The following is a 24,351-nucleotide window of genomic DNA, read 5'->3' on the forward strand; positions in this document are numbered from 1 at the left end:
TTGTACCGCCGGGAGGCATGTGAAAGAAGCGATCCTCGATCCTCGTGGAGGCGTCCTGGTCGAGATGGTCCCCAAACATTGATACTTTTTATTATAATGTTGGGATGCTTTGTATTTTCGGTGAACCTGTATAATTGACTCGAGCCATTTTCGAAGAAAAAAGAGAGTTGTGCCTACCTGCTATGGTGTTTTCTTCGGAAGATTCTTTTTTGAGAAAGAAAAATTCAAATTTGAACCGCGACGACGTCCTCCGTCCAGTGCACCGGGTGCAGCCCCTGTGCTGTGCGTGCGGCAGCCACTTTCCCCACCCTCGCCTGGAGCGAACCAAACCCCATCGATTTTCCCCTCCCCCATTCGCAATTCGTTCCCTCGTCTCCTCCGACCCGCGCGGCGACGCACGCAGATCGCGCCGCGGCCTCCCGCGGCGGCGCCGTCCGGCGGCTCCACTGCCAGGTGAGCCCATCGCCTCCTCCATCTCCCTCCGCGCATAGGGCCGGCCGGTGCGGGCCGGCGGGCAGGCCAGAGCAGCTCCGGTAGCGCGCCCTAGCGGAGCGAGCGGGGCAGCTGCCTGCCGGCGCACGCACGCACGCGCGCCCCCGCGGGAGGCAGGCGGGGGCGGCAGTCCCTTGGCGCCAGGCATTTCCCTAGGCGCGTGGTCGAGCAGCAGCAGCAGCAGCAGCGTGACATTTCCGTTGGTTTCCTTCCGCAGGAGCTCCGAGGGCGGACGCGAGCTCGACGCGCGCGCAGGCGGGGTGCTTCGCGGCCGCGCCTTCCTCCCCCTCGATTCCCCTCCCGCCAAATCCGAGGTTTTTTTCCCGCCCCTAATTCCCAATCTGCTTCCTCTTTAACACCAATGTTGGGCAGAGGCGGTTTGGCATCTAAATGTGGTTACGTTTTGGGCAGAGGGTGTTTTTTTTCTTTGGTATGTTGCATTAGGGATGGATGGACAACAAGACAAACATGCTAGTAGTAATTTGTTCGGCTGTGGCATGTATGCTTATATCTCCATGGATGATGGCATTAGTGAGCGGTTATTGCGTAGAATGCCCCAACAAAATTACATTTTGTAGTATGTTGCGTTGTGGATGGGCAACAAAACTATATGGCAACAGTGATGGGATGACAAGGGATTAATCTCGAGGATCAAATATGGAAGGACGACACTATCTGTCTGAACATGCTTAGGTTTAGAACTGGAAGAGCACCTTCCTTCCAATTCTGTCGGCTCTTTAGCCTTTAGGGACCGCAAGCTGCTTGAGGACGGGCAATTTTGGTAGGTGCGGTGAAGTCGTTAGCCGTTATTTCAAAGGAGTCACTCATGCCATTGGCGAGCTTTCGTGTTGGCCTTATTAGGAAAGCCTTTGCTAGAGACCCAACCAAAATACAGGGGAACCACCGGTGGGACCCATACTTTCTAAGGTCTCGGATTGAGTGACAACCACACCTTTTCATTCTGTGACCTTGAATGTGTTGCACACTCTTTTCATGTCGGAATGAACCTTTCACGCTGAAGTGTTTTCCACTGTGTACTTGTTCCACACGAATGTGCAGGGTTGGCTTCCCCACCTTAACCTTGTCAGTTTTAGTGCTAAATGCTGTATTTGAAATGGGAGTGCTCTCATAGAACTATTTGAAATGGAACAGGAGTGCACCAAACTTTGAAAATTCGCCCTTCCAAAACTAGATGTCATTTGTACACATCTGAATCTCCTGGAATGTCACGTTAGGCAAAAACACAACCATGAAGACCAGGTCGACATTTCAACCAATTCCAGTCTAAATTACTCATCAAGCTTTGGTACATCATCCTAATTGTATAAATTGCTCGGAGCTGCTCTGACAAACAAGCAACAACAGTATCGAGCAGGAATGTTGGATGACGATAGCATTCGTGGGCACTTAGGGCTTGAGGCCTCCCTCAGCTTGACAAGTGACGATGTTGGGAAGGTTTTCATTGACTCTCCCGACTCCGACAATCTCACACTCGCTTTTATGTACAACGTCTCTTTCTTCAACTTACATGACCTAGTCAACATCCAACCATGGTGAGCTTGCGGAATCTTGCCGTGGGCACATAGTAGTCACCATGCAAGGATAGATTCTGGATGCCTGCCTAGTTCAGCAGGGCAATGCAAGCTTTCACTGTTGAGAACAATTAAGCCACTTCATAATTTTTTTGTCATCTGATTTTGCAGAAGTTATAACTAATAAGATTCCAAGCAAATACACAATCTGTTCTATAGTATATGGTGATGCATTTTAGTACTTAGGCATTCGATTATCTTAAAGCTAAACCTACATGCTTTGTCGATCATGTGGCTAGCCAGTATAGGATGCACCTATTCTAACTTTATCGAGCTATCCGTAGAACGGAACCACTTAGTAGAGTGACCAGAAAATACCGTACGTGTGACACTCATGGTTTGACCATATTCAAACACTACACGCACACTTTTTTGTGTTAAAGCATGCACCTTACACACTTCTGGCTATCTGTCCATGCCAAGATCCCAATGTCCCCATCTTAACCATAAAGTGCCCTCAACAGCTGTCAAACACACTTGAAATTAATCAACAGAAGTGCTGGTAGTCACAAGTTAACAGAAAGAGTATGACGCACGTCGATGATAAGACGGAAAGAGATTGAGTAGACACATCAAAAGCACAAAGTTCTTTTTTGCATCTAAGAATTAGTTACCACCTGGGCATCAACAATGTACGTCTGATTGTTATTTCCTACCCTTTTATATTACAAATTGGTCATGTAAATTAATCATGTGCTGCGTGCTGACTTTTATTCATGTTGTAATTGTAGCAAGGTATACAACCCTGGAACTTGTTAACTGATTCCTCATGTTATTTATATGTAGAAATGTGGGCGCAGACCATCAAAAGAACCTCTCTTTTTCACCTAAAGAACACCCTATTACTGAAATTACCATTCTGTTGCCCTTCTGTTCGTTCGCACCGCGTTTTCCTTTCCTTCACCCCATAAACCGGGTGCCTATTTCTTATCCTGCCCCCACCCCACCCACCCTCGCCCCCACCCATCCTCATCCCCACCCTCGTCCCCACCCACCCTCACCCCCTAAGCGGACACAGATCGAGCAATTTGTCCTCTCCTGAAGGCACATCACCGGGGTAAGGAGTGGCGCGGTGCCCCATCGGCAACCCGAGCAGCGCCAGTCCATGCTCCTAACGCCGATCCCCCCCTGCTGCCCCCTCTCTCCCAGATCCAGATCCAGATCCAGGTTATCCTTTCTTGCCGTTCTTCCGATTTTCTGCAAGAAACCCTAGTATATGTTCTTCCTAAACCCCGGAGGAAATTTCAGCGGGAGTAGAAGAAAGTTAATTCCGCTGAGATTCTGGAAGGGAATGGGTGCTGCCAAATTATTGTAGTGGAAAACGATTTATGGTTCATTTGGCCTGGGGTATCGATGTGTGAGTGCATTTATGTTTATGTTGTGTCTCGGCTGGAATAGAAGGAATGACAGGCTGTCTCTTGTTTGGAAGAAAATGAAGTAAATAGCAGTCCAGGGGAAAAGGAAGAGAAGGCTAGGCTGTGCACCAACTGAGAAAATAGCAGTCTTGCTGCGTATACTTAGGTTAGGCTTGGTTGGGACTGTTTATTCAAATATAAAATGGTTAGAGTTAAGGGTGGATATGGAGAACTTAACAGGCTCTTTTGATTGTAGAGCTAAATAGAAATATTTAATTGTATTTTGCAACAGTGGTTCTTTTCTTTGGTACATACTCCCCACCAAAAGAACTTTCCTTATATATAACATTTCATGAAGATTGTGTATGTAAATGCATGTTTTATTCTGAAAAATATTGTTAGCCTTCCTGTTTACCCCTTTTTATTCAGTTTTCCTTTGCATTTTTCATCCAAGAGCTACTGAAGAAAATTGGCTAATCTCAAGTGAATTGTGTTTCAGACTTTCAGGCAGTTCTGTGAGTTTCAATGTCTTCCACAAGAAAAGTGAGAAATGTAAACAAGCGCTATGCCAAAATTAATGAAGATTGGCCGGAAAAGGATGCAACAGTTGTACATAAAAATAAAGTGCGAGTAAGTATCTGCACTCAGCAGTGTCTTGAATGTCTTAAATCAGCATTTGATTCATCTAAATTCCGCACATCTAAATTCCAAATTTCATGCCAGTGGTATGACTTGGACAAAAAAGTCAGTCAGCCTCTGGTTTTATCGGAGTTTTGGTGTTATCTGGGTTTTATTGTAATATGTGTGCTATGTTGCTTGCCATATGTTTTCAATGGTCACCACTTCTGTGTGATATGTACAATTGTGTGATGTTATTAAGATGCAAGTAGCATAGATACTAACACGCTTGCTAAATGTAACAATTAGGACAACTATAACAGTATATGTACATTATATTTTTGTTAATCAACAAACAAATATTTTTTCCCCACATGCAACTTACTCTTTTTTCCTTATCGTGTATTATTCTGAAGTCTGAACTTGTGCTTGCTCACATGATCTGGTAAATGGTGTGAACTGTCAAGGATTGTCAAGTTTTCTAATTGCCTTATATTTCCTTGGGAAAGAAGTTTCAAGCATGGATTGGGGATTGCTAATGCAGTAATGCATTTATCTGTTTTGTTTATTTAGATTACTGTGGGTTATATTATATCAATTACATTGTTGACCATTGATCAAAGAAACATTTATCTGCAGAAGAAGAAACTATCCGACCTTGGTTCTCAGTGGAGCAAAGATGAGTTGGAGCGCTTCTATGCAGCTTATAGAAAATATGGAAAAGATTGGAGGAAGGTTTGATCTCTACCCTCTTTATTGTACAGTGGTATTACTTTTATGGAAGAGTTAGAAATTTGTTATTTAGGCAACCACATGCCATCTTTTCGTTGTACTGTCCTACATCAACATGATTACCTGAGAAATTCCTTATATCTAGCAGCAATGTGGTCCTGTGTACCTGGGTCGCTGCTCGGACTACATGTTTGTTATTTTCCTTTTTTATTAAGGGCCCCTTTTATTAAATATATGTGGTTTACAAACAGGGAAAATAATTTTGGTAATCCATCAGGTCATGCTGTTATATCATGTACACAGTATATGAGAAGCTAATGCACCATATTATTATTATGCGTACATCATTCTCCCACCTACCAATAAGCAATAATATATTTTGTTAGATCCTTGCATTCCTTAAGGAAGTTCAACCGTGTGAGTTTCAAGTAGTAGTGGCAGTGATGTACACACCTTGGGTTCCCTCAGGACTGTTGACAGTGGGATTAGTCAGCTAAATGCCAAGATTCAACTCAGTGCACACCCAAATCTGACTTGGCCGGCTTAGTCAAAATCCTACTCTGGTCAGCCAGTCTTTTGGTTAACTGCATCTCTGGTCCTAAGAGGCCACCTAACCTGGCAAAGTTACCAGTCTCGTTAACTCTGATCCTGCTGGTGGCTTGGGCAAGGATTAATAATATCTAGTTTGAGACCTCTATTCATATTACTGATTGTTCATTTCAACTTGCAGGTGGCTGGTGCCGTCCATGATAGAACATCTGATATGGTGGAGGCTCTTTACAACATGAATAGGGTAAATCCCAGCCTTCCTTTGTATACGGTGGCTCTTCTGAACTGTCTGCACTTGATTCCACATCATGCACCACCTAGTTTCAACTTTTCAATCCCGATTAAAATTTGTGACATGAATTTGTTGTTATGATGCTCTGTTTCTTGTAGATCAGTGGGATAATCTCTAGCAAAGCAATACTTGAAATATCCATAGCATAAGATTCCATCTACTAATTTTATCTGTTTCATCTACCAAGATCTCGGATTCCATCCATTTCTTTTCCAACCATATCCCCCACCACGCACTGATGCATTCATGATAGGTCGGTCAAATAGATCGTATAAGTATTACAGTTCATTTTGCATGTATCTGTCTTTCTTTTGCTAATTTCAAGTTTTTTCTGTTATTTTTGGTTATGCTGATAATTCGACCAAGCTTTGTTGCATGTCCAGGCATATTTGTCTCTTCCAGAGGGAACTGCTACTGCTGCAGGGTTGATAGCGATGATGACTGATCATTATAATATTCTGGTAAGGTTAAACTTGAACGGCTATAGTATTCAAAAGCTTCTTCTGTACTGTAGACTGTAGTTTACCTGAAAATGTTATGGAGGTAGAACAAGAATTCCATAAGTAGTGTATGAAATGTTATTCGACTCTTGATATATGCAAAAACTATATCAAGTACAGATTCTGAGACCAAGAACTATTTATTGCACCTAATAATATAGTTGTACTGAAATGCCTAGGTGCTCCACTATTAAGATTGTAATAGTCATTTGTGTTGACTAGCTTAAGCTATTTAATGGTTTCCAGGCAGACTCCATTGCTTGTCCATCATTTATAGCAACATTTTTGAGGAATTACTTCAGCGTCATTAAGTGAAATGAATTTATCTCGTAAGAAGATTACAACACATAGGTGAATGGTGGATGTAGCACTTATGTTTTCATATGCGGCTCGAGCAGCTTTGTTTTACAGTTTAGAGAAGTTGTCTGTCAGTATGCTATATCATTTTATTGCGTTTATCAAGAATGTTTATGCAATGTTCAAGAAAGCGTTTTTAGGCGCCGCTTAAGCACGCTTAAGCGCTAAGCGACAGCTAAACGCTTCGCTTCTGCCCTAGGCGGAAGTTTTAGCGTTAAGCGAAAAAAAGCGGGATTTAGCGGCCGCTTTAGCGCTGAGCGCTGGCTAGGCGGTCGCTGAGCGCGCTTAAGCGTTCAAAAAGCGAGAAATGGGCCACGGGCTGGAGGTAAAAGGTGGGTATAAAGGCTTGGCCCAATACTGGCCTATTCGGCTAGGGTTTACTGGGTTAGAAGGGGAGGGGGGAGAAGAGAGCTCCAGTGGCAGCTGCTCCTGTTCTGCATCCAACTCAGCTCCATGCATTCTTCCTTCTCATGCCCGAACTGGATCTGAACTACTACATGGGCTGGGCTGGGGCTGCTGTTTGGCTGCTGCTGCTTGCCTGCAGCTGCCATTTATCTTATATGCTCTAAGACAATATTATGCATTTATGCTTGCTGTGTGAACCACTGAACCTTATCCTTATGTGTTATTTGGCTATTTGTTGTGGTGTGTAAACCACTGAATCTCAACCTTATATGCTATTTCAGATTTTCAGTTACCTATGTGCTATATTTCCTGTTTTCTTGTGCATATTATTCAAAAACAGCCAAAATCTGGCCAATTAAAAAAAAAGCTTAATCCCGGTTAAGCTGCGCTTAAGCGGCCATTGCTCTAAGCTGTGGCCTTCCGCTCCGCTTACGCTTACCACTTTCTTGAACATTGTGTTTATGACCATGGACATCTGTTCTGAACTGTAGGATGGGAGTAACAGTGACCATGAGAGTAACGGTTCACCAAAAACTTCTAGGAAGCCACAGAAGCGTGGCCGTGCAAAGCTTCAGTCTGTGTCGAAGGCATCTGATACACGTTACCCTGATCTATTGCAATCTCAGCCTGCTTCATCGAGCTATGGATGCCTTTCTTTGTTGAAGAAGAAACGTTCTGGAGGTAATTTGAACATTGAAATCATAGAAGCATGTGTCCTTTTCTTTTCGTATTTCCTTTTAGTTTATCTTTTAGTAGAGTTTTGTCATTTGGATCTAATAAAGTTCTTATCTACTCCCTCTGTATCAAAATGTAAGACGTTTTTGCAGTTCAAATTGAACTGCAAAAACATCTTATTTTGATACAGAGGTAGTACAAAGGAAAACACAAAACAGTTCACAATTTCATTCAAAAAGTTTCTATGTCCAAATTCATTCGACGTTAGCATGCTAGTTACTGTAACAATTCACAATCTACAATGGAACTGTGAGCAGAAAACATTTCACAATCTACAAGAAATCTGTGTACCGTTTTATTTTTTCCTTTGTTATTTAATATATATGGATACCTCTATGTTTTGTCGTAAACTTCTAATTGACAGTATGTTATAGCAAATCAGCAACAACATACTAATTGTAAGCTAGAATTAGAAGCAAGCCTAATTCACTTGGGCAGGGGAGTGGATGGACAATCCCACAACCTGGGTTCAAGTCCTCACGGACATGAATTTGGGTTCTTGTTTAGTTGTGTCTAATGTTGGGGCTTCCCCCTACAGTTTTCTATCAAAAATCCTAAGTTAGAATTCTCTACTATCTTATGATCATAACAGTTTTGGTAAAAGATCTCACAGGATTACAGTCATGATAGTATTATATATACTTTTCTTGGCATGTTTTCTAGCTTCAGTTTCTCTGGCAGGAGGTGAAGTTAGTTCAAACAATGGTGCACCTTTTACTTTCCTTGAACAAAGAAAAACAGGATTGAGGTCTGAAACTTGTCTAGACTTGTTTGTAGGTAACAAGCCCCGTGCTGTTGGAAAAAGGACTCCACGAGTGCCTGTTGCAAGCATGTACCAGCGAGATGACAAGATAGGTGCATCAAATAGACAAGCAAAACCAGATGCTAATAATGGTGATGATGAAGGTGCTCTAGCTGCTTTAGCTCTGGCAGAGGTCTGTCAAAGAGGCTCACCTCAGGTTTCTCAAACATCTGGAAGATCCAGTGGTCAAATGTTCCTGTCTCCTGGTAAAAGTATCGACAGAAAAGTAAGAGCCGTAATCTCTTCTTTATCTTTAGGCCACTCATCTCACAAAGTAATTGCATAATCATATTTGCTGGATGATCCTTGCAGAATGCAGATTCAGAGATGGGGAGTTCAAAGATGCATGGATTTCAAGTAGAGGCTGATTATCCGGAAGGTAGCTTAGGAAGCAGGGAAGCAGAGACTGGTGACTATCCCAAAGATGCTTCCTATTTTCTGAATAACGAAGGTTCTGTGTCTGGCAAGTCTAAGCCAAAAGTTAAGAGGTCACAAAAGAGAAGAAAGAAAGCTGCACACAAACCAGAAAATCAATTCGAGGATGACAGAGAGGCTTGCAGTGGCACCGAAGAAGGGTGTAGTTCCAGAAAGGCCAAGGATATATCAGATTTGGATGTATTTGGAAGTAAAGGTTCATGGCCATCTAACAAATCAAACAAAAGAAGCCGCCAACTATTTTTTGGTGGTACGTGTGTGCTAACAATATCTTTTATTTTTGGGCAAAAGTAATTAAATTATTGAAATACAGTCATAGCATTATTTCTTCTAGGCTTCTAGCATGTGTGAAACTATCAGTATGGTGGTTTAAGGGGCTTGAGTCTCATCTTTTACAAAGCTGTGCAGTGGAGTATTTTCTCAACTACCGAATACAATATAGACATATCGTAACTGTCAAATGGCAATAGTATTCAGCAAGGTGGACAAATTGTTTGAGTTTCTTCTTATATGTGCAGCATTTTCTCGACCATGTGATGAAAAATAAGTATGCCCTGTGCTGGCATTGTCTATCATCAATTTTTATTTCATAATATTGATTGTCCTGTTGAGTTGTTGCATCTTGCAAAATAAACAGTCAATCTGCCTACAAACTTCCTGAGGAGGATAACTTGTTGGATTTCTTGCTTTGATATCTACATAGCCCAAATCTTTGCTCCTGTTTGCCTGACTGGTCTTTGTTCTGCAGATGAATTGTCAGCTCTCGACGCGTTACATACATTAGCTGATATCTCTGTGAATATTCTACAACCTTCTTCTATCGCTGAATCTGGTTAGTCTTATCTATGGTGCTAATTTCAGATGTTGTGAGCTATACTTTCAGTACTCGATTTCCATGCACCTCATTTTATCCATTATCATGCAAATTCTCTAATTATGTGGTAGAACCATGCAAATGCAATGCACAGTTTAGCAGAGTTCAGTACTTGGGTTGTTGCAATCAAATTAGTTTTCCAATCTCATTCCTGTTCACTATGTTTTTGCATGGAGATACAGAAAGTTTATACAGTCATAGGGATAAAGCTACGAGACAGTGCTGTATAATGGTTGAGTCAGAGTTGATTATCTACGAGCTCTAATCGTTTAAGAAGTTCTGTGTTAATTCCTTTCCACATAAGGGCTGTTTTTAGACCCCACAGCTCTAAACATGCCTGCACCACTGTTGTTGCTTTATGTCTTTTGGAAGAAATGGATGCAATGAATGTTTCTTGTTTTATCAATCATTATAATGCTATTGAGCACCTGTCTACAGTTGACTAGTTTCTGGGCAATGCTGTAGTTGTGCTCTGCCTTGGATATATACTCTAAACAAAGATTTGCTGTGCTGCGCTCGATCTGTTTTACGTGCAACACACTTCACTCAATTTGCCGGTTTCTATTTGCGACACAAGACTTTTACATACTGGGGATACTGCTCAATAATAAGCTTCGTAACTATAGTGAACAAATTGTTTAACCAGGTCTACAGGTAGATTGCTTGTAAGTTCTAACCGTCACACTTTCATGTGAAAATCCCACAAAAGATATGGATAAAAAATGATATTGCAGAGTTGACTTATGATTGATATGTTAATGTTCCGTGTTTGATTGTGCTACTGCCCTAACTATTTTCCAGAATCATCGGCACAGTTCAAGGATGGAAGCAAAGACAATGAATCTGATGATAAGCCTAGTGTGCCTGCAGCAGTATCATTATTTGACAAAAAAGATAAGCCCAGAAAAACAAAAAAGATCAAAAGGCAGTCAGAAATTGCAGGCAACGAGGTGGTTACTAGGAAAAAAGCTAGACTTTCTAAAGATCACCATCATGACGGGAGTACTTCTGAAGTAAAGCAGGATGATTGTAAATGTGGTGTTAAAATGGAGAAAAAGAAAAGAAAGTCTTCCATATTGAAGGTATTTCCAAAACTGTCCCTGTTCAATATGACACAAGCCACATTATTGTTAGTCTATGCTGCTTATGATGTGCATATATTTTGTTGCTTTATGCACAGATCTCCAAAGATGAGAAGAATACACTAAAAGATAGTGAGAAGACCGAGGTGCGCTGTCCTTTTGTAGTCTTGTCTTTTCCTTTGGTTCCTGATAATCACTTCTCAAGTTCTCATCTAAAATACTACGAACTTTCAGTTGATTCTTTTGCATTTAAGTCCAATGCACGATTGAAGCAAGGATTTAGTACCGCAGCCTCAGTAATTGCAGTTTTGTCCATTTGATTATATAACACAGAATATATTAGCATAATAAATAATCTTCTGAAAACCAGGCCGCATTGTGCAGATTTGTTTTAATCGTTTGGAAATATAGTTTCAGTCAACAAATCAGTCCAACGAGGAGATTGTGTCTGTTTTTCATCTGTGACATTAAGAGGCTGCCAATATATGTTTTTGACAATGTCCTGCTGCAGACCCCTTAATCTAATTTCCACTACCATTCAGCAAGAAGAATAAAATTAGGCCTTCACAAATCCTTAATCCCTAAACCCCCATTAACCTTGGGAAAAAGGCAGCTTCTCCACCTTAGGAGATGATACCTTTTTGTTGTATGACCTTTTGTTTTAAAGAAAATTTCTCCTCTTATCCATGTGGTAGATAGTTTTGAAGTAAATACATTGATATATAGTAAACAGGGTACTGCTTAGACGTACCTTAATCGAAGTGACTCTTTTGTTATTGACAAAGTATCCCCCTTACAAACATCCTGCCTTTTTTGTAAATATTCCCTGCGTGATTTACTACCACTACAGTGACTCCCAACAAATTAAGAACCTCAGGCTTTGTGAAATTTGTTCTAAACCTGACATAGCCAAGTTTACCTTTTATTTTTCTCCTGTGTGTGTAAATGAATATAAATTTTCTTGTACATCTTCATTTGCTAGGCTTCTGCTGAAGAAGGGAAGGTATCTTCTAATAAAGGTAGGCATACTCATGTTAGTCCAGTTTCAAAACAAAACAAGTCCAAAGCACAGGAAAGTTCTCCAGCACATGCTGATTTTGGAAAAGAAGCCATGGATACGGTGGACACGACAGAAAATGCAATAACTCAGCAATCGGACTCGGCATCAAAGTCTAAAAGCCGGCGCAAGTTAGGCATTTTGAAAGCACTTGCTCCAGAGAGCAAGCCTGCTGAGGGCGCTGATGATTCGTGCGATAATGTTTCCTACCCAGTGAATAACGTTACGGAACTCAAGGTTTGATATTGTTTTATCAAGATAAATTTGCTGATCAATGCAATCATTTGCAAGGTGTGAAAGTTACAACTTAAATTTACCCTGACCTGTTCCAGGACAAGCTCTCTCACTGCTTATCTTCACGTTTCCTCCGGAGATGGTGCATGTCTGAGTGGTTCTATAGTGCAATTGATTATCCATGGTTTGCGAAGAGTGAATTCGTGGAGTACTTGAATCATGTAAAGCTGGGTCATGTACCAAGGCTGACTCGTGTCGAGTGGGGTGTTATAAGGAGGTCTGTTATCTTCAGTTGCCTTGTTTGCTTTTGCTTCGTTTGTTTTTCTGAGTCTACTGTTTTGCAGTTCTCTTGGAAAGCCACGTCGATTGTCAAAGCAGTTTTTACAAGAGGAGAGGGAAAAGCTTTCTCAGTATCGCGAGTCAGTCAGACAACACTATGCTGAACTTCAGTCTGGTGTTCGAGAAGGTCTACCAACTGATCTTGCTCGGCCCTTAGCAGTTGGGCAGCGCGTTATAGCCTGTCATCCCAAAACAAGAGAACTTCATGATGGGAGTGTTTTGACTGTCGACCGTAATCGCTGTCGGGTTCAATTTGATCGTCCGGAGCTGGGTGTTGAGTTTGTGATGGTAAGTTGGTAACCAATGTCTATCAAGTTTCTTTTTATCATTTTGGTGGTATGTTTTATTTTATATCTTCTGGTTTAAGACATTTCCTGTCGTATGTTTTGATTTCTTGGATATGTTCCGCAATGCATGATTTCAGTAAACCCATTCTCTTACTTTGGTAGTGATGTATGGCTGTGTGGATGAACCAAAAGGCTAGGGGAACAAGTATTTAATGCTCAACTGAGAAACTAGGAGAATACATTTTTGTAATGGTTTACTCTTTACATTTGAGTATCTTAGACCAAGTACACCCCTGACTTTGCTTTAAAGACTGTTTGGCATTGCTTTTGGGTGCTGTCAATTTTATTTTATTTTGCCGGGGATCTTTAGCAATTGCTTAGTCCTAAAGTCACAAAAAAGTTTTGTTTTGGACATCCACATTGTGTCCAGAACACAATTTCAACCGCAAGTTTATACTGTATTACATTTGTAAATTTTTAAAAAAATTGTAGTATGGCAAGCGTATTCTTTCTAGACAATAATCTACGAATATTTATTCTTATGTCCAATCTAAATAATCATAAACGGAGTATTGATCAAAGGTAAATGATTTGACCGCACATTCTAGGACAATGCCTATCAATGTGTGGAGTACGCATTCTGTGTTTTGGCTACTATGTGAATTGCATTCCTTGCACACTATGCTTTCACCTGTGTCGCATCCAGGGAAGGGGCATGCTTATGGAAGAATTTTCTATGAGTGACTCGGTGCCAAATGATTCTTTTTTGTTTCTGTTGGAATATAATAAGAAACACCGATGTAAAGATGAAATATGTGGCGTGTCAAATAGGTTGCTGTTACTGACCCAAACAAGGTTATTGTTGACGAAATTGTTACTTTGCAGGATATTGATTGTATGCCGTTACACCCACTGGAAAATTTCCCTGAGTCTCTCAGACGCCAAAATATCGTGAATAAATATTACAGCAGCTTCTCAGAAGTAAAGTTCGAGGATCGGTCCAAAGAGTATGGTGGTGGAGGTGCACCAAGATTCATACCAAATGTGAGTTTTGACAGTGCTGGTGCAACTGTCACCCCATAAGTATTTAAATGAAGCAACACCATAAGTATTTAAATGAAGCAAGCTACTATAATCTATATACTCTCTGTATACTCAGTGTTAACTGTTCCCTTGCAGGGGGATGCATTTGATTCGATGGCACAGGCCAAAACCACAGCAAACGAGGCTACAGTCGCTGCACAGCAGGCAATGTACGGCCAGCCATGTACACTGTCACAGATTCAGGAAAGGGAAGCAGATATAAGGGCTCTTGCTGAACTATCGCGTGCTCTTGATAAGAAGGCAAGCTTGTGTTTGTGGAATTTTCTCTAATGCTTTGGGATTTTTACTCGACTCAAGTGTCCAGCTGTATTTACGTTTTGAACTATATAATCTTTTGTAGGAAGCCTTGCTGGTAGAGTTGAGGCACATGAACGAAGAAGTGTCTGGAAAGCAAAAGGATGGGGAAATTATTAGAGATTTGGAGCACTTCAGGAAGCAATACGCCATGGTTCTTGTACAGCTGAGAGATTCGAATGATCATGTAATTGATTCCCAGCTCTACGTGTTACTTGCAGTGGCTTCGTTTGTGAATTCTATGCACTTACAATATGTTTTCATACTCAGGTGGCTTCAGCCCTGCTTTGTCTGCGGCAACGGAACACATTTCATGGGCAGCCAACGCAGTCATATCCTAATAAATCCACGGAAAATGGTGGAGCTTTTAACAGAACACCAGACCCATCTAGTAACCTTTTTGGTTATATTAATCAGGAGTCTGGATCCCAAGTGATGGAGATTATTGAGACTTCAAGGTCCAAAGCTAAAACGATGGTTGATGTCGCTGTTCAGGTTAGACAGTCACACTTGTATTTCTGTCAGTTTCATGTTATGCCACCCAGTCCAGGAGTCCTTGATGTTCTGAATATAATATATTCATGCCTTTATATACTTCGATTGATCACCATCAGCATCCTGTAAAGATCAGTTCCACTGCATGGTAATAATCATAAGTATATGTGTTATCAGAACGCAGGAAAGTAAACTCTTCTCAACCAGCTGAGCAACCTGTATTCAAATTGGTAATCGAAGAGTAAATATTTTGCAAATGGTAGAATATGTGAAACTGAAAGTGAAGATGTACGTACGTAGCAAAGACAACCAATATTTTAATACCTAACAATCATATTTGTTAAGTTCAGTCCTTGAGGGAAGTAAAGACGCAGAATTATTTTCATTAATCATCAGCGCATTTTCTTTTTCGTATGTGCATTCCATGCTCTGTAGTATGCTTTACCCGCATAGTTAGGTTTAGTGTTGGATACATTGGGCATTCAGCTTGTAGAGTTGTTCCATGTCCTATTTTATTCTGTCTTTGCAATTTCTGATGTACAAGTCTGTGCTTTGTTTTAATTAGTGTTCATGTTTGCTCTGTCTAACCAGGCAATGTGCAAAGTAAGTGAAGGAGAGAACGCTTTTGCCAAGATAGGGGAAGCACTGGACAATCTGAACCTCCGTGGCACCGGCTCTGGTTCGAGCATACTAGGCATAAGGCGGATACCACCCGATTCCGGGCAGGCGAATTCAGATAACAGCGCCTCGGGCCGCTTCGACCCTGCTGCAGCAACTAATAACATTTCCAGTCCAAGAGTATTGCCCAACGGCAGCGACTCCGAAGCCCAGTTCCCGTCGGAGCTGATTTCGTCCTGTGTAGCGACCATCCTGATGATACAGGTAAGTAAATCAATCATCAGAGATCTTACGAATTCTTTCTTCGGTCACAATGTTTCTGGTTCATCTTACGAGTTGTAATGTAACGGGCCATCTTTTTTGATGCATCAGAATTGCACGGAGAAGCAGTATCACCCTGCGGAAGTGGCGCACATTCTCGACTCGGCGCTGTCGCGGCTGCAACCGTGCAGCTCGCAGAACGTCCCCATCTTCAGGGAGATTGAGATGTGCATGGGTATCATCAAGAACCAGATGCTGGCGCTGATACCCACCCCTAGTGGCTAGTGTTCATGCATGGCCGAACATTCTCTTCTTTCGTTATTTATATATACATATGTAGGAAGAAAGAAACTTGACAATGGTATGTGGCTTGTATTCTAAAAGCTTACAAGAGTCTGTATAAGGTGTACCTAACCTATCTTATTAGTTATTATTATACTATTATCGTGTAGTCTCCCTTGATCTTTTTTCGAGCGTAAAAATATTAAAACCAATAAAGTGCAAAAGAAAGGGGTGCATGGGGACCCGAAAGAAAAGACAAGGGATCTCTCTTGAAAAATTGCCAAACCAAGAAGCCTTGCTAGGTGAAACATTGTCAAAGGTCTTTGCATTTCCTTGGTTCCAAATATCTGAAACAGCAGCAGCAGCAGCAGCAGCAGCTTAGGGGTTTGAAGAAGAAAGTCATGTTAAAGTTGCCAAAATTGGTCTTGAGATGAATGAAACAACGAGAACACAGGGCATCTGGATCCTACACACAGTTTCTTAAATGATTCCACAAATGACACTCAACTAGTCTATGACGATGAACTAGCTCGGATCAATCATCACATGTGGATAGCGAAATTTGATCATACCCATCATCTAAAACATGATTTCAGAACTCACATTACATAGCGTTTTCAAAGAACTAGCTCATAATCCATCATGCAAATGACACTAGTCAGATTAACCATCACATGTGGATTATAGCAAAATTCGACCACACATCCACACCCATTGTCTAAAACATGCCCTTGTGTCGTTAACGCCAGCGTCTCCAAAGCAATCTTGTCTCCACACATTAATTCGGCACTGACCAACGGTTGCAGGTCCCCCAAACAAAACAAGGTCTAGTTTACCATAGATCAGCGATGCTCGATGCTGATTTTCACATCACCGACAATCAGCTGCAACGCCTGCACCAACGAGCTAACCCTTGGATCATGTTCATGGCAGCAGATTTTGACCCTCTCGATGCAAGGGTGGCTGCCTGAGCCCGACGGCAGTGCTCCCCTTGTTGACGACAGAGCAGGTTCAGAATCCTTGCACGTACTAAATTCCTCCTGCATAATCGCAACATATTATTGGTCAGAGGTTCTCTACCCTAGCAGATCAACTGGTGTATAACTGTATATACCATTGTTTTTAAGGCGTCCTGCCTTGGACGCTTAGGCGGTAAGGCGCCCGGGCAGCGCCTTACAAATATGCCCGCCTTAGGCGCTAGAGCGGGTGGTGCTCGCCTTAGGTCGCCTTACCGCCTTAAAAACAATGGTATATACATAGTTTTGAGTAAGTATACCTTTGTGAGCTTAAGTTTTAGCTCCTTCAGCTTGCACGAGCGCTGGAGGATGCGAAGCAGCGGGTAGAAGTCAGCAGCCATGCACCACTCGCCCAGCACCAGGCTTGTCAGGTTGCTGAACATCGGGCATGTCCTCAAACTCCTCTCGAACGAGACCTTCATATACATCAGAGGTAAAATCAAAATGATCAAAGACAGTGAGTTGAATAGTTTGATCATTCGACATTTCCATGCTAGCTTGTTAAAATAAGAATAGCACATAAGATAGAACACAAGTAAGCTCAAAACGCGAAGATCCTCTGAATTTAAATCCGAGAAGCAACTATATAACAAAATCTAACTAGGGAAGCAAATATATTCATCTAGGCTTGTATGGATATGATGCAAAGAAGAACTAGTTTGTACCTCAGGTAATGGTGCATGCAACTCCAAGGTGGTGGCATGTGAGAGGCCATTAAGTAGACGATGATCCGCTATTGTGTTTCGCTTATAATAATGAAACCTAGATGTCAGACTAATCGAGGCTGTTACTAGAGAAGACAGATCCCTAGTTACTATAGCACCAGTATCACAGCTTGGGTCAACAATAGAGACATGGGTAAGGTTGCTAGCACAAATCACGAGACCATCAAAGATATCGCAACCAATGATACGTAGAACCTTGAGTGACCTCGATGATATCTCCTTCAGGTCCCACAAACCACAATGCTCCAGCTCTAAATGCTCAAGCACTGGGCAGTCACAGTTCAGTGGCCTAAAGAACCCATGTCTCAACAAGTTATATCGGAGCCTGACTGTTCTGAGGTGCTATGAAGGAAACATGGCTGCGCTATCCAAAAGGACAGATCCAGAAACATGAAGGAGACGAACATTGTGCATGATGGCATGACGAATCCACTCATAACACATGGTCCTATCAGCAACATGGTGCACAGAGATCCAGGCTTTATCCAAGGAAGTAGTTCTGTCGCGCATGAGCAGCAGGCGGTCCCCGAATTTCTTCAGCTTGCCGTCATCCATAAAGTCCTGGTGGTCGATGCGGATGTATGGCGTAGAGGCCCAGAGATTAAGCCACCTCGGCGAGAGCAGACTTGTGCGCCCGGCCTCCGGCATCGGCAGGAAGGACATCACGCAATGTAGCAGCTCGTCTGGAAGGCTGCTGAGCCTGTCGACACCATCACTAGTGCCTCGCGCCCTCTTGGAACTGCAGGGGATTGAAGCTAGCTCTGACATTTCATCAAACAGCCGGCTGCATGTATCCAGCAGGGCAATAAATCAATAGTCAAAATAACAGATAAACACTCCGCAGAGACATCTTAGAAGTTACAAATACAGAGAGATGACCCCTTTCCATTCATGGGACGATTTATCCAAAGAAATGATATGAATACCACGTATGTACAAGGTCGTCACATTTAGTTTGCGGGCTAAAAAATCATGAATAATCCTTAAAACAGTACAAGGAATTCTATGAATCTTTTCATACACAAATTATTAAAACAGACTTGCCCACCAGTTCAGAGTAGACTCCAGAAATAAGATGACAACCTTAACAAAATTAACCTCGTACAGCGATTATTGGACACCAAACTAAGAAACTCAGTTTGGTTACACTTACATCCATTTCCAGAAAAAAAAGAAGGGAAGACAAAAGGAGAGAAAGAAGAACGGAAAATACATATACGGTGGTTAGAAAACGTTATCCTTGATGTTGATGAGCAGCAGGAGGATAAAAAAATGGTGCTCTACACACAAAGCATGGTAATTATAGTTTGCAACCAAGCATAAGATTCTAACAACTCTGAGAAAAGAGTACGGTCCACTTCACTGAATGGTACAGGGAATTCGTGATCCCCAAATGAGCTCTTTTTCTCAGCTATCAGTAAAAACAATAGTTGTTGATCCCCAACACAAAGGATGCCTGCGTATGCACCAACCTATGGAATTCGTTCATAGACAAGCAGTAGACCCAGGCCAATATATCTATGGAACTACTGCGTGTATGTATATCTACACATTTGGAGACTTGGAAGATTATATGCAGCTGCAGCAGCAGCAGCAACATAGCATCCAGTCCCAACAAAATCGATCGGAACCACCCCTGTGATCTGCAAAACGCGCGGTTATATATAGCAACATAGGGCTTTGAACGATGGAATCATCCGAAGCACGTACGTACGCATATGTACTGGGATTTACTTACAGTTGGGTGGGGAAAAGAAATCAGTTTTGTGCTAGGGTTTCGCCCTGGGATCGATCTCCGTATTGCGATCTCCGTATTGCGAGAAAGAAATTAACGAGCTGGAGGAATGGCACGCTGACCTCGCAGTAGCCGGTAGCTATGTGGTAGGGCGTCCTGCCTCCTGGTCGCCGGCGGCGGCGGCGGCGGCGACGCAGCCGTGCGAAGCAACCGGCGGCGTCTCACTCTCTCACCCTGTGCGTGCGACGGCTGGCTGAACTGCTGGGTCGGCTTGTCTTATTTTTCCTGCCGAGCAACTGGGCCGACTGCTTTCTGTTGACATAGTTAGGCCCGGTGTGGCCGCAGACCCAGGTCCAATATGGATGGAGAGCAGCTAATTGAGGAGTACTTCTTCAGAGCCCTCAATGGTTATTTGGGGTGTGCTACTTGCACGGCGACTATTTATCGCTTCAAGCGAGGCGAGAGGGGAACTCTGGCTCGCCGAAGGTTTCCCTCTACCTGCGTCGTATTGGACCGGCCCACTGGAGAGGAAATAGGAGAACCAGGGTTCGATCCCTGGTCTCCATGCTGCTAGCCAATCCTTCTAGGTCCCTCTCGTGGTAAGTTGTAGGGCGCGTCCTATTTGAGGCTATTCAAGCCCTTTTTTCTGTTTTCTTTTATTTTTTTCTTCTTCATATTTTTCTTTCTTTCTTGCATTTTGTTTTTTCGTTTCTTTTCTTGCATTTTGTTTCTTCTCCAATTTTTGTTTGGTTTTTTTCTTCAACAATATTGTTTGGTTTTCTTTTTTCTTCTTCATTTTCTCTTTTTCTTTTCTTTTTTTATGTTTGTTTTCGTTTTCACTTTACATTTTCGTATGTGTTAATTTTTTTAATGAGTGATCAACATTTTTTGTATACACGTTCAACATTATCAGAACGCTTATTCAACATTTTTTAAATACTTGATCAATATTTTAATACTTATTTTAACATTTATTAAATACTTGTTCAATATTTTAATACTTATTTCAACATTTTTTAAATACTTGTTCAATGTTTTTCTACTACTCGTTCAACATTTTTTAATATTTATTTGACATTTTTCAAATACTTGTTCAATATTTTCGATACTTATTCACCATTTTCAATACTTGTTCAACATTTTTCAAATACTCGTTCGACATCTCAATACTCATTTAAAAAAATTCAAATACTTGTTTAATATTTTTAATACTTATTCAACATTTTCAAATACTTGTTTATCATTTTTCATATACTCGTTCAATATTTTTGATACTTATTCAACATTTTCCAAAAACTTGCTCAATATTTTTGTAAAGTATAAAAATAAAGCAAAATACAAGAACAAAAAACAGAAAAAAAGCTAGAACTGAAAAAAGAACAAAAAAATAGGCCGCGGCCGCCTGCATGGCTGCGCCGGCCCATATGGGGCTCCCCCCGACGCGAGGGTTCGCCCTCGTCTCGCGTAACGCGGGGATTAGGCGCATCCGACTACTTGGCGCGCTCTCAGCCGCAGGCACGTGTCACGCTCTAGGCGCTCCTTTGGATTTTACCTTTTCTATTTTTTACGCATTTTCAGCCTGTAGATGATTTTTTTGGGTTTTCTGTTTCCCCCTAATTTTTCTTAGGATTTTGACAAAAAAGAAGAAACTTTGCAAAAAAAAAAAACGTGTTTTCTTTTTCCTTTCACCAGAGGCATATATTTACTTCTCGTGAAGGCATGGATTTGCTTCCGCGAGAGGCACGAGCGTGCCTCTCGGAAAGGAAAAAAAGAAAGTGTTTTTTTGTTTCGTTCCGCAAGAGTTACGGATTTACTCCTCGTGGAGGCACGGATTTGTTTCCGCGAGAGGCACGGGCATGCCTCTCGGAAAGGGAAAAAACATGTTTTTCTTGTTATACTAGAGGCACGAATTTGCTTCCCTGTCTCTGATCTTGATCGTACACATTTGCGTGTATGATTAGTGTACGATTGAATGGGGGGCGTCACAACTACCGTGGCCACCGGCCACCGTTCGCCATCCGCTGGTGCCCACGAGGACCGTCGTCCTCGTCTTCGTCGTCTGAGTCAATGGATCGGAGCCAGGGAGCGCCATCGTAGTCGTCTTCCCAACCTCGGCCGCCGCACGCCATCACCCGATCTGCCACTGACGCTGCACCCTCACCCTCGTAGGGACCTCCTCGAGCTTCACTGTGAGATCGCGCACCTCCCTCCCTTCCCGTTTCTCCGCACGCACCCGCCTCTGCGTAGCCCCGCCTGCTGTCACTTTCGCCCGCATTGGTTGTTGCTAGTCTGCTGCTTCTGCTGGCTGTCGGCACTGCCTCGAGCTGCCCCTGGATATGGTCTCCGGCACCTCCGCATCCCGTGCTGGCCCCAGGCCGCGCTCGCAGCCGCCCGCTGTCGTGGTCCCCCTGCTGCTACTCTGCTACTTCCTGCCGCCCCTCGCCGTGCTCACCCCGGCTGTCGTCCTCGTACCCTGCGCTCGCTGACGCGTTCTACGCTCCCGCGTGCGCGAGGCCGCGTTCCCTCCTCGCCCAGGTCCCTCCACGAATCCGCCTTCCCCTGCCCCGCCGACGCCCGCGCCGGCCGCAATCGCTCCTGGCTGGCCCTGGCTGGCCCTGGCGCCATCCCCGTGAGCCGCTGCAGCCCCCGGCTGCGCCGGCCGCGCCCTCCAGTGCACCTCCGCCTATGCGAGCCCATGCATTGCCGCCCCCTCGCCGCGTGCCCTTGACTGCCTGCCGTTGTCGCTGCTGTTTCTACTGCTGCCGCGCCTGCTGCCGCTTATTGCCACCACTGCTGCTGCCGGCGGCCGCCGCAGCTACCCGCGCTCGGGCCCCGCCCCGCCCCGTCGCTTGCCGGCCGCACGCTGGACACGCACGACCGCGCCGTGCTTCTCCGCTCCTTCGCTAGTGCACGCACGCGTGCGCAATTTCCCCTAAGGCCGGCTTGTACCACTGACCACGAGGCCCCACCCCTCTAATTACCCCTGATGGATTAATGAACTACTCAATTAAGTAAAATTGTCAATGACATGTAGGCCCTAGCTAATTAAATAAATTAAGTAGCTGTTAATTTGATCAGAGACACTGACAGCTGGGTCCCATGTGTCGTGTCGACCAGTCAACGGTCAACGTTGACCGCTGACTAGGCAGCTGACCAGTCAACTGGGGCCTACCAGTCAGTCCTGGGTGCACTTAGAAAATTAGCTAATAAATTTGGAATTAACATAATTCCAGAAAATCCAGAAATACATTTAAACTTTAGAAATTCATAGAAATTAAACCGTAAGTCAGATGGAAATAATTTATATATGAAAAATGATCAAAAAAATATAAAAAATCTGATTATGCCATCCACATACCTGCCACACCCTTCTAACATAACAAACATCTAACTTTTGCTATCGAATCAATGTACTGGATAATACCCCGGAGCCGGGAAAATATCGTCGGATATTTTCTGTCTTCTTTTAAAATGCTTAGGGTTGCATTAGAGCATGTCACCCACACATCTTGCCATGCCATTGCATCTGTGTTGTATTGTTTGCTCTGTTATTTATTGTTTCCCCCTCCATTACTTCCTTTCTGGTAGACTCTGAGACTGCCGATGATCCGGTGATCGTCTACTTCGTTGAGGATCCGTTTTTGTCTGGAGAGCTTCCAGGCAAGCAAAACCCCCTTGATCATTCCTATACCGCCCATTCTCTCTCTCCCTCTCTCTCTCATGCTTGCATTTGATTTTGCTACCGTTGTTCGATAGCTCTCATTCTAATGCATAGCCTGCTTTTGCAACCTGCTATTGTACTTTACCTGTTATCCTATATGCTTAGTATAGGTTGCTTAGTGATCCATCAGTGACCCCTCACCTTGTCCCGGTTGCCCCCGCTTTATTATCGGATGTCTAAATCAATGTGATCGATGTACAGAGACCAACACATCACTGACACTTCCCCTTAGTTGTACGACTCTGCAGAGCTACTATTGAGTTTCGAGGGTGATACCTCGTAACACGCTCCTGATGATATCTCTGTAGTGTAGCTAATTGGTCGTGGATTACGGAGGGTGATTCCTCCTTCAACAGTCTCGATGACGACTTTGTCGTGCAACACCTCAAGTGTGAACCCTTCGTGGGTGATTCCTCCAAGTTCACCTTGACGGTTACATCGAGTGGGAATCCATCGAGGGTGATTCCTTAGATTTCCCCCTTGATGTTATAGACACACTGTTACTTTGACTTTACCTCAGACTGATGGAAATATGCCCTAGAGGCAATAATAAAATGGTTATTATTATATTCCTTAATCATGATAAAGGTATTATTTGTAAGTGCATCTAGTGCCCCTTAGTGATTTTGGTGTATTGAAGACTTATAGGTTAAGGGACTGATGCGTTTGTGAGTGTACACAGGTCTATAAGTCTATGAGGAGTTTGATATTTACAGAGAAAGTCGACCCCTAAAAATGAATGTCTTCGACTGAAGACTTTGGATTTCTGAAGACTTTGAAAGTGAAGAAATTGGTGTGACCCTGAAGACTTGTTATTCATACGAGGAACATGAAGCGTGAAGACTTTTGTTTTCGTAGTTTCATTTTCTCTTTCTTGAGTCATAGGAAACACCGTACTGTTAAAGGGGGTCGAGGAAATACTAAGGAAAAATTTCCATGTGATGCTCAACTCAAAATCCTACACCTACCAATCCCTTCGAGTGAAGCCATTGGAAATCTCATACAACTCAGTCAATTTCTTCAGTGACACAGACGATGTTCTTCCGGTCTCTGAGGAATTTGTTCTGACTGAGAGTTAGGAATTCGCCAGTGCGGATTGCCTAAAAGTGAGGAACATGATAGCCCTGAGGAATTTCATAGTCAAATTTCCGACCGTTGCTGTGCTACGCGCCAACTGTCCCAAAATATCTACCCACCTAACGGTCATATCATTGAAGGGCATTTATGTCTTATCATGTTGGGCTGCTCCCTAGGCTATAAATAGCCGCCCCTATAACCACTAGCTGGTTGGCTGCTCCGAGAGAAACTGACACTTGTCATTTGAGAGCATCCCATCCTCCGAGGACTTTGAGCGAAAATCATC

General features: G+C 43.0%; 1 protein-coding gene and 1 pseudogene across 4 annotated transcripts; one reads left to right on the forward strand and one right to left on the reverse strand.

The window, feature by feature from the left end:
* The first annotated feature begins 272 nt into the window (after positions 1-272).
* Positions 273-15,960, forward strand: LOC123119065 (protein ALWAYS EARLY 2). 3 transcript variants are annotated; one of them, XM_044538722.1, is made up of 21 exons: positions 273-453; positions 710-806; positions 3,939-4,069; positions 4,697-4,792; positions 5,520-5,582; positions 6,014-6,091; positions 7,384-7,573; positions 8,393-8,655; positions 8,742-9,114; positions 9,613-9,696; positions 10,540-10,820; positions 10,919-10,966; positions 11,803-12,114; positions 12,210-12,388; positions 12,456-12,738; positions 13,623-13,781; positions 13,917-14,081; positions 14,182-14,322; positions 14,406-14,630; positions 15,222-15,512; positions 15,621-15,960. In XM_044538722.1, the coding sequence occupies exons 3-21, from the start codon at positions 3,965-3,967 to the stop codon at positions 15,792-15,794; spliced, it is 3,510 nt and encodes a 1,169-aa protein (XP_044394657.1). In that variant the 5' UTR covers positions 273-453; positions 710-806; positions 3,939-3,964; the 3' UTR covers positions 15,795-15,960. The 3 variants fall into 3 exon arrangements, with proteins under 3 accessions (XP_044394657.1, XP_044394660.1, XP_044394658.1); XM_044538725.1 differs by having other exon boundaries at positions 8,405-8,655; XM_044538723.1 differs by lacking the exons at positions 273-453; positions 710-806 and adding an exon at positions 3,155-3,251.
* A 392-nt stretch (positions 15,961-16,352) lies between these two features.
* LOC123119066 (MEIOTIC F-BOX protein MOF-like) lies at positions 16,353-19,551 on the reverse strand (annotated as a pseudogene). Its single transcript, XR_006458414.1, has 4 exons — positions 19,390-19,551; positions 17,473-18,316; positions 17,068-17,223; positions 16,353-16,831 (listed from the first exon to the last, which is right to left on the reverse strand). The product of XR_006458414.1 is annotated as an MEIOTIC F-BOX protein MOF-like (transcript).
* Between the last annotated feature and the right edge of the window lie 4,800 nt (positions 19,552-24,351).

This window comes from Triticum aestivum, chromosome 5D, assembly GCF_018294505.1.
Source record: "Triticum aestivum cultivar Chinese Spring chromosome 5D, IWGSC CS RefSeq v2.1, whole genome shotgun sequence".
NCBI classification, from domain to species: Eukaryota; Viridiplantae; Streptophyta; class Magnoliopsida; order Poales; family Poaceae; genus Triticum; species Triticum aestivum.

Coding starts and splice junctions, on each gene's coding strand:
- LOC123119065 (XM_044538722.1), top strand. CDS start 3,965: ATGTCTTCCACAAGAAAAGTGAGAAATGTAAACAAGCGCTATGCCAAA. Junction 5,583..6,013: donor CTCTTTACAACATGAATAGG/GTAAATCCCAGC, acceptor TTGCATGTCCAG/GCATATTTGTCTCTTCCAGA. Junction 10,821..10,918: donor GAAAGTCTTCCATATTGAAG/GTATTTCCAAAA, acceptor CTTTATGCACAG/ATCTCCAAAGATGAGAAGAA.